Genomic DNA, 16,211 nt, shown 5'->3' with positions numbered 1-16,211 from the left:
TAATAATGTGATAATATCACTATGATAATTCATAACTTATTTTCTCTTATAAAACAATTTACATTTTTGAATCACTGTAATTAAGAATTTTGACACTTTATTTCAGTCAACCATAATACTAATTTTGGACTGAAAGAAAATAGTTATATACCCTTAAAATATGGTAAAAGAAAAAGTAAGAATTTTTTAAATAAATATCATAATCTGAAAAAATTGTCCTCTATGTTCCAAATTCCAATTGGAGGATGGTGGTGAGTGCTTAAAGAGAAAAGAAAAATACTTTTGTAGTTGTATATTTAACTTTGGCATTCATTAAAAAAAGGTAATTTTTTTAATATAAGTATGATGCTTAGTTGCTAACCTCAACATATTTTTAATAAGTAAAAGTAAAACTTGGTTGAAAAGCAAAAAAGAAGGAATTTTATAAATCTAAATGGCAAATAGAGGAGGTTCCTGGCTCCTAAAAAACCGCATCCCCAGCCGTTACCGTACACCCACTTGGCCTCAGTCACTCACAGCTGCATTTCCACTTCTCCTTCTCCATCACCAGTCACCAGCTTCAACCTCACTCTTTTTTCTCTCAAAACCACGACACTCTTTCATCACCTCCTTTTTCTAGGGTTAGGGTTTCCGCATTATGATGTGAAACCCTAGCACGCCTCCAGCCTCTTACTATAAAACCTCTCCTCCGCCGCGATCTCTGCTCCCATGGGCAACTGCTGCAGATCCCCGGCCGCTGTGGCCCGCGAGGACGTCAAATCGAGCTTCTCCAACGCCGACCACGGCAAGCGCGGCGGAGGTGGCTCCGCCTCCGCCGCCGCCAAGCAGAAGGCCCCGATCACGGTGCTTGCCGGCGTGCCGAAAGAGAACATCGAGGACCGGTACCTCGTGGACCGCGAGCTCGGGCGCGGCGAGTTCGGCGTGACGTACCTCTGCATCGACCGCGACACGCGCGAGCTGCTCGCGTGTAAGAGCATCTCGAAGAGGAAGCTCCGGACAGCCGTGGACGTCGAGGACGTGCGCCGCGAGGTCGCCATCATGCGCCACCTGCCGGAGAGCCCGAGCATCGTGTCGCTCCGCGAGGCCTGTGAGGACGACAATGCCGTCCACCTCGTCATGGAGCTCTGCGAGGGCGGCGAACTCTTCGACCGGATCGTCGCCCGCGGGCACTACACCGAGCGCGCCGCCGCCGCCGTCACGCGGACGATCGTCGAGGTCGTGCAGCTCTGCCACAAGCACGGGGTCATCCACCGCGACCTCAAGCCGGAGAACTTCTTGTTCGCGAACAAGAAGGAGAATTCGCCGCTCAAGGCAATTGATTTTGGCCTCTCCATATTCTTCAAGCCAGGTACGCTGAATTTGGATTCGGTTTAGTGCATTGCGTGGATTCGGTTTGGAGTTTGGAGGTGTGACTTGTCTGCTGTTTGTAGTTGGATTTCTACTGTTGTTTGGAAGACTTGAAAAAAAATAAGATGAGAAAATGAATTAAGTTTCTCTGGTAAAATCAGCTTATGCATCTCAGCTTTGGTGAAGTTAAATGGGAGAGTTTCTAAAAAAGTTGCATAAGTCGATTTTAACTATGGAAAAAACTCAATTCATTTTACTTTCTTATTTTCTTCTTCTGCTATAAGTAAGTGAGAAATTTATCCAAACAGGGTTCAGCTTACTTGAAGTTGGTACAGTTAGGTTTTCTGCTGTCTACTCTACATTCCGCGTCTGCAACGTAAAAGGAGAAGTGGGAGGGTTGTTTTGTTGGTATGCTCACCATGAGACTTAAATTTCGTTGTTGTTTTAAAATGTTTATGAACGACATTTGTGTTAATGAGGGTGCCTTGAATTAGTGCCTGGTTGCTTATGATTGCTCTTACCTAGGTTGCATTCACTTAACAATGCAATTTTGATCGGAGGATGATAGGGTGCATACCACTAGAACGAACAAGTGGTTACACTGTTGTATGGGGTTGAAAAATTGAGGCTCGTCTTTGTTTTGGGTTTGTTGTGATATTGATTTGATTGATCAGAATGCTAAGCTTGGCAGTTGCTTTTTTTTTGTTAGATTGGATTAGACTATGGTTGTTTCTTTCCTAGTCCAATGTGTCAATCCTTTTATTTTCCCTTACCACTAAACAATATTGCCAAATGTGGCATGAAGTTAGACTTAATTGCAACTGTACTAGGGGTTGCCACACGTAATTTGGATCAGCAATAATTACTTTAGCATTAAATGGGTATTTTCCTGTGGCTGTTGTATGGTTCTGTACAAACAACAGGTAATGTTTTTGGTTCTGTTTTGATGGTTATTTTTAAGCATATTAAGGTTATTGGTAGTGGGTTTGGGCTTGAGCTTGTACTAGTAAGACTAGTACTTACCTAATTAGTAGTGTGTATGAGCATTAAATTATTGTATTAGGGAATTTAGGGTAACACATTGCATCCTATCAATAAAACTTAGTGCTATTAGTTAGTCCTCTCTCTCTTCCTTTCTCTCAATATGGTATTGGAGCAGTATCATTCTCTATCAGGAGGGCTTCTTTCTCGTGTGTTGAGTTCATCATCCTTGGTTGTACTTGTACATTCTCCCATCTGTTTCTAAGTCGGAATCTATTCTCGAGGAGGATATTGGCTGAATCTGTTCAGAAATCAAAGTATTCTCACTTATGGTGACTCACTTCTCGAGGAGGAACAATTGACAATGGTGGTTCACAATATGCCATCACTGGAGCTTGGGTGATTCACATCTGTTTGTGGTGTGTGTGTCTAGATTCATTGATAACTGATGGTTCTCTCAGTGATGTCTGGCTAAGATCTTAGATTACCCTGTTCTGGATAGTTGGTTTTCTGTTGACTGGAAGACTTCCTGTAGGTATTGTTGTGATGTGGCCATGGCAATATCCCAAAACCTGTCCATATGCCTGAACTCTGGAGCATGTGTACTTTTGGACATACTTAATTTTGCGGTGTCTGTGGCATGGTGGATGGATGGAGCTGCAATGGTGGGGGTGACTAGGACGGTGACAGGCCTAGTGTAAGTGCTGGCTATGGGCTGAAGACCTGGCAAGTTTTTTGGCTATATTAATTTCAGATTCAATTTTTCTTCCGGTTTTCTGCCTCAGATTTGGCTTTTCTTCTAGTTCTTGGGATATTTAGGTCTTATTAGGGTTTTGTGTTCAGCAGTGTTTGAGGAGGAAACTTGTCAATGCTGGTGTGTACTGGTTTCCTATTTTTGTTATGAAGATGGGCTTCTGTTCTTTGTTTTCATGTGTTGTTACTTGTATCAAGCTTAGTGCTTAGTTAGAAGTAGCTTGAGGGAAGTGCTTGAGCTTGTGCTAGTCGGATTGTTGCTTGACCTAGTTAGTCATATAAATAGAACATTAGGTTATTGTTTTAATGTAAGACATTACATCCTATCAATAATATTCAGTGTCATTATAGTTATCCTTTTGTCTCTTGCTTTCTCACCTTCCCTAACCATAAACCTGTTACTCTTAACAGTTATAAATTGTAAAAAGGCATGTAATATGAAATCCATTTGGCATATTTCTCACAAATTCTACATTAACTGTTTGTCAGTCCTTAAGAAACATTTTGTTTAGGCATTTAAGGATGCTGCTATCACAATTGGATACAAAGTACTGGATCATGTTGCAGTTCAGTTACTAAGGGGGTGTTTGATTTGATTTCTTGTTTTCATTTTTCAATATAATTACAATAAGACCAACTTATGTTCATTCTGATTCTCATTTTCAACATTTTAGAAGGAAATGCTGAAACAACCAAATATGAGTTGTTTGGTTTCAATTCTTAAAAATAAAAGAAAATTTATTTGGATACATTGCCTTTTTACTATCAGTTCTTAAAACTATTCTCAATACCTCAGTCTTAATAAATTAAGAGGAAACAAATGATTTCTTACCTTTATTCCAGAAACACTGAAAATAGGCACAGTTGTGTAAATAAAGATTTCATTAATTGCAGTTTTATAACGAAAACAACCTGTCTGTTCTGATTCTCGCTTTTCTCTGCAACAAGAAATTTCTCTTCCTATAAGAAGAGGTCCACACCATTCAATGCTTCCTTCATTTCCTTTTTTTCCAAAATAGAGGACTCTTAACTCTTTGTCCAACATTTACCTTCAGGGTTTTGTGTGAATACTATGGTGCCACAATGTAGCAGAGTACATTTTTAGAGCATTTCGCCAATGGTGATTGGCACAGGAATGTCGACAAATATGAATTTTCATAGTTCTGCACTTCTGCTTCCTATACTCATAATAGTAGGTTAGCCAGCAAAGATGAGGAGAGGACTTTTTCCTCTCCATATTTTCACATTTCCCAAAAAGAAGTGTGATTAACTTTTGGGGTTCACTAATTTGTGATTATGTTCTGTAATTTGTTTAAGTGTCTGTATGAAATTTATCTCTATTCTATAGATGTCTCCTTTAACATGTTACAATAAGATGTAAGAAAATAAATCGGTTTTTATGGCTTGTTTCTGAGCATTTTCTTTTTATCAGAAAATGTTAGTTTGTTAGTTTTGTTAGAAATGTCAGTTGGGGGGATTTGAACCCACGACCTCTCCCCCCTCCCTTTACCCTTCCCCAACCATTGAACCATTTCTGAGCAATTTTTTACAGGATTCAGCTCCTTTAAAGTGAATGGTACACTTTACAGAGTAAAGTGCAGCTTAATAATTGCTGAATGGAAAATCACAAAATTGTGATGAAATACATACATCGGTATTAAAAAATTATTAAAATATCAACAATTGATTTCCAGTAAATGGTTATAACTCCATTAATCTTAGATTGAGCATACACCATCCATTGTTGACAGTTTGCCATCTGCTGGAACATTTTGCTGTCTACTCATGTTTCACTTTCAAAATTATATTTCAATCTTTTTCATTGCTTACAGTATCTGACATATTTTCCATAATGTGTTGTGGGTAATATAAAAATTTCCAGGTGAGAGGTTCTCAGAAATTGTTGGAAGTCCATATTATATGGCTCCGGAAGTGCTCAAGCGGAATTATGGACCAGAAATAGATATATGGAGTGCAGGAGTAATTCTCTACATCTTATTGTGTGGAGTTCCCCCATTTTGGGCTGGTAATTGCATTCATAAATCATTATATTCTTACTAATGCTTTCTGGCAAGGTTTTAATCTGCCAATTTTTCTTTTCTTTATGTTCATGTATATCATGAGCTTTGTGCTTTTGAGCTTGGGTCTTGTTATTATTTCATCAGCTCATAGGAAGTCTTTTTATTTTCTTACCTCGATGTTGATTCTATGCAGAATCCGAGCAAGGAGTTGCACAGGCCATTCTTCGAGGGCTTATAGATTTCAAAAGGGAACCTTGGCCCAGTATTTCTGAAAGTGCTAAAAGCCTTGTTAGGCAAATGTTAGAACCTGACCCTAAGCTTCGATTAACTGCCAAACAAGTGCTTGGTATGTTTTTCTCCTTCCTTGTTCATTTCATGTACTCTGAAGAGGATTTTTAAAATCATAAAAATACTGAATACTATCTCCTTTTTGGTTTTATATTTTAATAATTGAACTACTTCTTTACTAAGGCAAGGCAGTAAGATTATGTGTGGACATATCATTCTATCACATTCACATTCTAATACATCTGAGTTAATATCAATTCAGTGTTTTATTCTTTTTCATCTCTCTTCCTTCCTCTATACCTAAATTCCCATAATTTCAATATGGTATTATATTTGTACAATCCTTCATGAACTGTCTTGTCACAACTCCACTGCCGAGGTTCCTAAAAATTTGAGCATTACTTTAATTTCATGATTCTTCCTTCAAATTAACTTTATCCTACTGTGTCAATCCTCTGGCATTTTTGTGCCCTTCTACTATGTTGTTCCTTCCAGCAAGTTCGGTCCTCATCGGGACGTGTTTTTCACTTCTCTGTCTTGGCCTGTGTTCAATTTACTGATGTGTTTCAAACAGTTCTTTGGCTGTCTTGTCCTCTGTCTGGCAATCCTTGATCGTGATTTTTATTCTTCCCATCTCCTTTGTTGGTTTGTTCTACCGTCATGACATATCTGGCATTTCTTAACTATCATCATTATGAATTCAGTGACATCCCTACCGTCATGACGTATCCACCATATTAGTTAATATCAATTAAATTTTATTATTTTTTATATCTAAAAAATATATATAAACATTATTGTTGTAGTTATGTTGATGACTTGTCTGAGCACATCTTGTTTTAATTCATGGTTCATCTTGTTTTTTCTTGTATTGCAGAGCATCCCTGGCTCCAAAATGCTAAGAAGGCTCCTAATGTTCCACTTGGAGATGTTGTCAAGTCAAGGCTTAAGCAATTTTCGATGATGAACAGATTCAAAAGAAAAGCCCTTAGGGTTAGTTCACTGCATCTCTGGTGATATCTTAAGCCATTGCTTTTACAGTATGTCAGAGCTAAGATTTTATATTTGTATACAGGTCATTGCTGATTTCTTATCCAATGAAGAAGTTGAAGACATCAAAGATATGTTCAAGAAGATGGATAATGATAATGATGGCATTGTTTCCATTGAAGAACTAAAAGCTGGATTCCGAAACTTTGGGTCTCTACTGGCTGACTCTGAAGTTCAGTTGCTTATTGAAGCTGTGAGTGTGGTTAACTTTCCCTTGTTCCTCTAAACTATTGCAACTAAACTCTAAAGTTGCTAGTGCAACATTTAATGCTGCCTGCCTGCCTCAAATTGGCTGACAAAAATTGATATGTTTATGAACACACAAATGTGAATTGAAATGCATGGTTTTTTTCTCATTGATGATTTTTCTTTTCCTTTCCTATACCCGGTTTTCATGTTTTAAACCATTATTTGAATGGTACGAAGTAAAATATTTTATCTTGAAATGGTTCTTGTTTTGTCTTTTAATCATTGCACTTTGACAACAGGTAGATAGTAATGGTAAGGGAACACTAGACTACGGGGAATTCGTTGCTGTTTCCCTTCATTTAAGAAGGATGGCTAATGACGATCATCTTCACAAGGCCTTCTCCTATTTTGACAAAGATGGGAATGGATATATTGAACCAGATGAGCTACGGAATGCTTTGATGGAAGATGGAGCAGATGACTGTACAGATGTAGCGAATGACATTTTCCTAGAAGTAGACACGGACAAGGTGTGAATATTCGAGAGATTTTTCTTTACATATAGGCTTGATTAGGGGATCTTACCCTCTAAAATTCTTGAACACTTGCAGGATGGACGTATCAGCTACGATGAATTTGTTGCTATGATGAAAACTGGAACAGATTGGAGAAAAGCATCAAGGCATTACTCACGTGGAAGATTCAATAGCTTGAGCTTAAAGTTGATGAAAGACGGTTCTTTAAACTTAGGAAATGAGTAGTTGTCTAAGTGTTTGCCTATATTCGATCTGTGTTTCCAAATAGTGTAATATTCCTCCTACAATATGGACTTGGCTTCTTTGTGATAATTATTTGGTTCCACTTTTAGATGGGTTGCTTTCCACTTGGTGCTGTGCGAGTCACGAAGGATTGGGTACGCCAATTATGCATGCGGTTTGTTACTTGTGTAAAACATGGTGCCTTGGAGCCAATGGTGTGACATGTATGATGATTCCACTCGTTTTAACCACTCCTGCCTTCTCTTCTGGTTTGACAATGTTGAAATCAAAACTGTTTAGTGCAGTCAGAATATGTTTATCAAAGTACGAATATCTTGTACTTCGAATTCAGCACTCCGTTTTGGTCATTCTATCCTACTGCCGGTTGTTTCCTCCAAGGTATACTCTGGGATGCTGACAACATCTATTATTTGTTTGTCTCAGCATGAGCCTGGAAGATATGCTGGTTCTGGCAGTGCCTGAGGTTGTTGTATTTGTGGGTGCACCGTGTCGGCAACTTACATGACTGTGTGTTAGGAAGTACATGTGGCAGTTTATTGTGTCATTAGACTTCCAATGTGAATGCAACTGCAACTGCAACTCCGTAGGATTAGGAAGGTTATTAAAAAATTTAAAGAAAAATGGTGGAAAGCATGTTTTACCAATGCAACACTTCGTTGCGTGTCATTGAATGGTTAGTGATTTAGGCTATCCTTGATTAGGAGTGGCTAGCTGGAACTGGCTTATCTAAAGATTTGACTCAGGTATTTGACCCATAGAAATGATATGATGTAATGGGCCTAAAAGATTTTAATTTTAATATCACAATATTGTTTTTCACATGCACAATTGAGTTTTTGCTTTTCCCATTTGCACATAGTTTTAAGCCCATCTTTCCAAGTCTTGGATAAATTTTTCAATAATTATGGAAAAAATATAATGAATTAAGAAACTAATACATTTTTTTACGAATTAATGTTAACTTATGTACCTAACATTTTAGAAACTTGGTTCATTTAGCTTCGTAAGGGCTAAAAGTTGATAATAAATTTAATAGAGAAGTTTAATTTATTTTATTTTTTACAGCTAGTTCTGGTAAATTTATCTAAACTCTGCTCACATGTTAATACTCAAGAATACCCTCTTAAAAATAATTTATTGTTTTATTCAATAAACTTTGGAAACTGACATTCTTCTATGTTAGATTAAGTTTTATTCATCGAGTCTTGTGATGTTGGAATTTGGAATCTCTGAATTCTATGTTGTATGTACTATTCAAACCTTCCTCTAGGAGGAGGTTGGGTGTCACCTTGGCACTTGAGGATCATGCTTTTCCTTGGTTGATGAGCGACTTTTGTGTTGGAATGCTATTAGCTAAACGTTCTTCACAAGCCTACACGAATGGAATTAACATATTGTTGATCTTCAAGAATATATGGTTCGTCTCCATTTTCCCAAGATCAACGATGATGGGAGTGCTACCTAATAGAGTTCAACACTTTAGTAAGAACAAGAATCTAAATATGAAAATATCGCAGTAGAATAGACACCTTATTTTGGGTGACTCTTATATATTGCATTCTCTCCGGTGTAGATGTGCCATGTTTGTGATGATTTATATTATTAAAAAAAACAAGCCCCCTAAAAACCTCTAGGGAAGCTACTACAAGCAGCATTTGCTCTTAACACTTTACAGATAAAAGTAGGAGCAACATTGAATGCATGAAATTGATTAGGCAAAGAATGATACATAATCATTTCGTTTCCCTGATTCCAACTAGGGATTACTTACACCATGTTTGTTTCTCCGCTCCCAGCCTTCAAACCAGCGTTCAAACAAAAGCAAGGGAGTAATTGCATCTCATAAAATGCTGCTTTAGAATGTGTGCCAATGGGATCCAGTGCCTACACAAACATGCTCTTAATTTTTTGGGTTATGCTATTATGAATCATGGGTGTATGGTCTAAGCTAGTTGTTTGGCCTGCTTGATCATTGTGAATTTGCCAATTCGTATTTAAAATTTGGGCCTTTTCTTCTTACAACAAAAGAAAATCATCTTGCACCCCCTTTTTATTTAAAATTTGGGTGATTCCATCCCGTGTAATTTTTTTTTCCAAACCACAAATATCATTAGATACAATTTTGTTTGAGTGGATAAGACCAGTATGACGGCAAAGCTTTGCCTCCAAGAATACTTAAAACTCGAATATGAGACATTTGATTAAGATGGAACAATCTCACACAAGTTTATTCAATTTTTATTTTCTTCAATTTTGAAGAACAAAATATGACTAATATGATTACTTTCCGTGATACACGTGTTATTACACTTTTTATACAGTGTAAGTTCATTCGATCTTTTCATCTTAATGGGATCTAAACTACTACACAAATTATTTGTAAACAATAAATTAACCATCAACCCAATAACCCTCTAAAATATTAATTAATTATATATAGTGGCAGCACGTGATAAGAAATATTCTTGTAAGTCAAATCGTTCCATTTCCAATTTTATTCCATTTTGAAGAACAAAATGTGACTAATATGATTGCTTTCCGCTGATGCACGTGTTTATTACACTATTTTTTATACACTGTAAGTTCGTTCTCTTCATCTTAATGGGATCTAAACTACCACACAAATTATGTGGAGTTCTAAAGTAAAACATCCTTTTATTGATCTCAATCAAACCATTTTGTGGCTCAAAGCATATCCTATTAAATTGTTGAATTAATCAATGACTTCGACTGGCAAAAGGCACCAAACCAAACAATTTGTGCAGGTGATTAACGCATACTAATCATTCCACGTCCGAAAAGCCACTTTTTGTGCTTTGCCAGCTTTTCAAAGGTTTTTCTAATCTAAGACTTTCAGCTCTAGTGGCATTAAAATTTTCATATGTAGTTTTTATCCAAATATAATTCTGTTGAATATAATTTTTTCGATAAAAAAGAATTTACTTTAAACACACGAAACACGGTTTTGGAAACTGTATTACCCCCACATAATTAAGTCTCTCACACGATATCTTTTGTCACATGAAGTACGAGCTTTTGAGAACATCTAAACGGAAAGCGACCAAAATTGGATATGAATTTGTAACGCTATTTTCAAACAACATTATTGGCCTCTCTCACAAAACACACTTTTTCTGAACTTTAACATACAATATAATCCTCATAATTCCACAGCACACCAAGATTTGTGAATTCCTATCGGCAACATAAAAATTTATATGCGCTTGTTGATTGATCAAGTGGCTTTTGATTTTTGAACAGAAAAATATTTGCTTTTATCCCAATTGAATATATACCAAGGACGTGACATGATTCACCATTCCAGGACTGCCACGAATGCAGGAAGTAATTAATTAGAATTAATTCAAGAGAGGAAGAATAAATTCAGTTTAATCTTGATATAGTGTAAAGTAATGAATATAAATTCAGTATAGATAGATTGATCAATTTAATTGGTAGGGAAAAGTGAAGATAAAAATTTATATTTTTTTAAAGTATCATATGTTTCTATATATAAAAAAAGACAAGAATATTTTCATCATTAGAATTATCATGTGCATTGCAGAGAATCTAAATTTAAGTAAAATTTTAAAAAGCATGAATAAACGGACAAATTGTTATAAATATAGTTGATACAGTTGGCCGATAAATCGATAATCATATTCTTTGATTATATAGCCCATTGTTCAATATGTAAATAACTTAATTTTTAATAGACAAAGATTATTAAAAAGTTGTTCTGATATACCAAAATAGTCATCCCACATCATAGCTTAGAAATTGAGACTAAAAGTAGTTACGTATTCACCTCGTTTAGTTCACCAAAGCCGTGAGACTTAAACCAACTAGTTAAAACACTGACAATATCTTTGATGCGGTAATCGTGACAAGTAGACTAGAGGTCAAACGTATGATATTTTTTCACCAGTATATAATTTGTTTAGTAATGTGAATTTTATATTAAAACAACCTAAATAAGCATTTAAAACAAAATGAATATGGACACACGCGAAGAAATATATGAAAACTATACCTGCCACCATAGATAAATTTGACACCACATAAAAAAATAATATTTTTTCCGTTCTACAATATATAATGTTTTAAAAAAATATTCTAAATATGTCATTTTATAAATTAAAATTACTTTAAATATTTTTTTCTAAGGATATTCTTAATAAATGCTTAGTAAGAATGGTGCATAAGAAAAATAAATAAATCATTAATTAAAAAGATAAAAGGATATTGAAAAATTACTTAATATTTTTTTGAAAATTCAATAAATTAATATACATTTCTTAATATTTATGAAAAATCTCAAATGTTATATAGAGAGAGTTGTTGGACAAATGGTCTCAATAACTTAAGAGAAGAAGTGAATTGAGTTTCAAAATTCTTCCACTAACAAACTTAAATCCCTTTTTAAATGATAGACTTAGAATGCAGAACGAAAAAAGAGACGAAGCAATCAATTTAACAATGTTCTTTTAAATGCCCAAGACAAAGTAAACTGTAGTAAAATAATTAAGATAGGAGAAGAGAGAAATGCAAACTTGATTTATACTCGTTCGGCCACTTCCCGTGCCTACGTTTCTCAAGCAACCCACTTGAGATTTTCACTAACTTTGTAAAAAATATTTTTTACAACTTCTGAACATCCAAGGAATCTCTTTCTCTTGTGTTCAGGAAACTTACAATTCAAGAGACAACCAGTCTCTTGATTACAACTTATTTTTTTAGATACACAGAAAAATTTCTCTCATTTAGAGTGAATAATGCAATTTGATGTTCTTAGATAAACTCTCAATAGATTTGCAAGTGTTTGCTCAAGAGTTGTTGATAGAGCATTTGACAATAAAATTCTCTTAGAATATATCTCTCTTGTTTTTTGAAATCAGACACACATCTATATAGGTCTTTCGTGCCTTTTCAAAATGGTTTGAAGAAATGTCTTTTCAAAAAGTTTTTTCTGAATTTTTTCACTGGTAATCGATTACGCAGTTATGGTTTGAAGGGTCATGACTTTTGAATTTAAATTTCAAGAGTTTCGTTGCTAGTAATTGATTACAAATTCAAAATTTAAATTCAAAACCTTTTTTAACAGTTATTTTTCAAGATTGTCTTCTGATAATCGATTAGACTGTCTGGTAATCGATTACCAGAGCCTTGAATGTCTTGAAAACACTTTGTTTTGAGACAAAACTTGATCTTGAGTTAATTTTGAAGCAAAATTTTATTTGTTGAAACAACCTTGTATTAATCTTAAAACAATATTTATCCTTTGAAATAACTTTGTTTGATTGTTCTCATGTATTCATGCATTCACAAGATTAATCTCCACTCAAAATTACAATGATGATTTTCCCGGTACGTTTTTTCTCGAAACTTGTTTGCCGGGCATGTAAGTCAGCAGGTTGTGAAAGTAGAGTTTTGAATGCAGTACTTTTATTGCTATAAATAATACTATTAGTTTAGAAATTTTGTATCTTACTAATTACTAAGTGACAGCAACTTGTTGAAAGTGGGGGAATTGTTTCTGCCCTACTATGCGCAGGTTCTTGCAAGATATTCCTTGCTAGGAGTATTAGTAGTTTAATATATCTAACTCTCAATATGTGATATGATTAGCATGTAATTATACTGCAGTAAAAAAACAGTAGGTAATTATACTTCTTAAATACTACTATATTTGTATATATTTGTTTTTTGGTGAATGACTATATTTGTATATATATTTGTGTATGTTGAAAAAATATTTATTACTCCTTGATTTCAAATGAAGTTAATTAATAGGTAGTTAATTCTTACCAGGAGTTGTTCATAAGTTGTGGATGGAATGCTATCGGTAGATCTCGATAGACTTTGCTATTGTTCTAGTGGGTTCAATCCAAAGTCATTTTTGGTTGAATTCGGGTTTAGGAAGGTCTATTGAGGAGAGTCACATTTGAAAAGTTATTTGGAGTGCAATTATTTTTACCATTTGGAAGAAGAGGAATAGCATTGTTTTCAATATGGATTCTGCAGAAAATATGTCTCTGGTACAGGAGGTTATGTTTTTGGTTTGGTCTTGGCTAATTTTGTTAACTCCTAATTTTAATTTTTTTCCTTTGTTCAATGGAGCAGTAATATTTCAGCATGTATGTCAAATTTTAATTTATTTTAATATGATGCAAGATTAGATAGGGAAGCAGAACCTGTAAGGTTTGCATCAAGTGCAGCATATGGTGATAATTTTGAGTCTCATATATAGGCAGATTACAAATTCATAAACAAATGCTTAGGGGGTTTGTTCATAGCAGTTGTGGGGTGGGGAAAGCATTTGGCCTTTCCAATCTTTTGATCCTGTTGGGTAGCGTAAGGGTTAGTAGGTATTTATGTTATGAATGGATATTAATAAATGTTAATCCTGTTGCTAACATTCGGAAATTGTATTATGTACTTTTTTATTAGGTACTTCTGTTACCAACTTAATGAAATATATTTTGCTATTTTTTATATAAAAAACATACCCGGAGTACTTAGAAGAAATTAACATTTTAAATCAATCTCAATATTTATTTTCATATATTAAACTTTCATATTTGAACAAAAAAACATTTGAGTACAACTTCTTTTCTAGAACACTATCTTATGTGAAAACATGAGAACATCTAGCAATTAGCAATCATCATATCAAGATTAAAAATAATTGAGATTATATTATTTAAAATTTAATATATCATCAAATTTCTACAAGATTAATCAAATAACAACAAATAATTATATAAAGATCTCAATTATCAATCCCTAAAATATTTTAATTAACCTATTATCATCATGATTCTCGTTGTCACCACCATGATTACTATCGCCACCACCATTATCAATTGTCATCATCGTTATTATCATGATCATCGTCGTCGTTGTCGTCAATACCACTGATGTCAATGGTCATGGTGGCTGTGATGGTGACAGTTGATAATAGTGATTATTACAATGATGATCATGATGGTGATACTGACAACAACGAAGGTCATGATGGCATGTAGTCACGGTTGGTGATGGTTGTGATGGTTGCAATAATTATGGTGACGACAACAACAGTAGTCATATTGATGGCAACAATAATCATGATGATGATAAGTTGATTGAGATATTTTACGAAGTAATAATTCAGATCTTTATAGATTTGTTTGGTTAATCTTTCAAAAATTTGATGACATATTAAATTTTAATTTGAAATTTTAAATATTTTAATATCAATGGTTTATTATTTTTAATCTTGATTGTTATTAGTTGTTGTCACATAAGATAGTGTTCTCATAAGAGTCATTTATTTTAAATTACACAGGTGTAACTATTATAGCGTTTAATTATTTTTTAATTGGATAATATTTTCTTAAAATTCTTCATTGGATTGAAGGTTCATTTCTCATATACCGCATATACTAAATTTCATATTCAACAACAACAACAACAACGCCTTATCCCACTAGGTGGGGTCGGCTACATGGATCAACTTCCGCCATAATGTTCTATCAAGTACCATACTTCTATCCAAATCATTAAGTTCGAGATCCTTTTTGATAACCTCTCTTATAGTCTTTTTGGGTCTTCCTATGCCTCGAATTGTTTGTCTTCTCTCCATCTGGTCTACTCTCCTCACTACAGAGTCTACCGGTCTTCTCTCTACATGCCCAAACCACCTAAGTCTATTTTCCACCATCTTCTCTACAATAGGCGCTACTTCAACCCTCTCTCTAATAGCTTCGTTTCTAATTTTATCCTGTCGAGTCTTACCAAACATTCACCGCAACATCCTCATCTCCATTACACCTACTTTATTCTCATGTTGGCTCTTGACCGCCCAACATTCTGTTCCGTACAAAATCGCCGGTCTTACCGCAGTCCGATAAAATTTTCCCTTTAGCTTGATCGGTACCTTTGCATCACATAACACCCCCGATGCTTTTCTCCATTTCATCCATCCTGCTTGAATGCGATGATTCACATCCCCTTCAATTTCCCCATCATCCTGTATTACAGACCCAAGATATTTAAACCGTGTGACTTGAGGGATAATATGGTCTCCTATTTTCACCTCTGAGTTAGAAACCCTCCTTCTTTTGTTGAACTTACATTCCATATACTCCGATTTGCTTCTGCTTAGGCGAAAGCCATGTGTTTCTAGAGCTCGTCTCCAAGTTTCCAACCTCTCATTCAACTCCTCCCTCGACTCTCCAAGGAGGACTATGTCATCTGCAAAAAGCATGCATCTCGGCGCTATCTCTTGGATTTGTTCCGTGAGGACATCCAGAATTAAGGTAAAAAGGTAGGGGCTAAGGGTTTACCCTTGATGCAAACCAATTGTGATGGGAAAATCGTCTGACTCTCCACCCTGTGTCCTAACACTAGTCGATACCCTATCATACATATCTTGGATAGCTCGAATATATGCAACCCTAACCCCTTTCTTCTCTAGAGCTTTCCACAAAATCTCTCTAGGCACTCTATCATACGCTTTCTCCAAGTCAATAAAAATCAAGTGCAAGTCTTGTTGGGCCATGCGATATTGCTCCATCACCCGCCGTAATAAATAAATCGCTTCCATGGTCGACCTTCCCGGCATGAAACCAAATTGATTCTCAGTAACTTGAGTCTCCTTTCTTAATCTCCGTTCGATCACTCTTTCCCATAATTTCATGGTATGACTCATGAGCTTGATTCCCCTATAATTTGCACAATTTTGTATATCCCCCTTGTTCTTATAGATTGGCACTAACGTGCTTCTCCTCCATTCCTCCGGCATGCGTTTTGACCTCAT

The 16,211-nt window shown here is 35.4% G+C and overlaps 1 protein-coding gene across 1 annotated transcript; it reads left to right on the top strand.

Annotated features, from left to right (window-relative positions):
• Positions 1-427: 427 nt before the first annotated feature.
• LOC114419073 (calcium-dependent protein kinase 13-like) lies at positions 428-7,638 on the top strand. The gene is made up of 7 exons (XM_028384673.1): positions 428-1,348; positions 4,964-5,107; positions 5,296-5,448; positions 6,268-6,383; positions 6,466-6,633; positions 6,929-7,159; positions 7,241-7,638. Exons 1-7 carry the CDS (start codon positions 709-711, stop codon positions 7,388-7,390), a joined length of 1,602 nt encoding a protein of 533 aa, XP_028240474.1. The 5' UTR covers positions 428-708; the 3' UTR covers positions 7,391-7,638.
• Positions 7,639-16,211: the final 8,573 nt, after the last annotated feature.

The sequence above is a fragment of the Glycine soja genome, chromosome 7 (genome assembly GCF_004193775.1).
Source record: "Glycine soja cultivar W05 chromosome 7, ASM419377v2, whole genome shotgun sequence".
Taxonomy (NCBI): domain Eukaryota; kingdom Viridiplantae; phylum Streptophyta; class Magnoliopsida; order Fabales; family Fabaceae; genus Glycine; species Glycine soja.
Note: the sequence above shows the minus strand (reverse complement) of the source record. Positions and strands in the feature narration are given on the sequence as shown.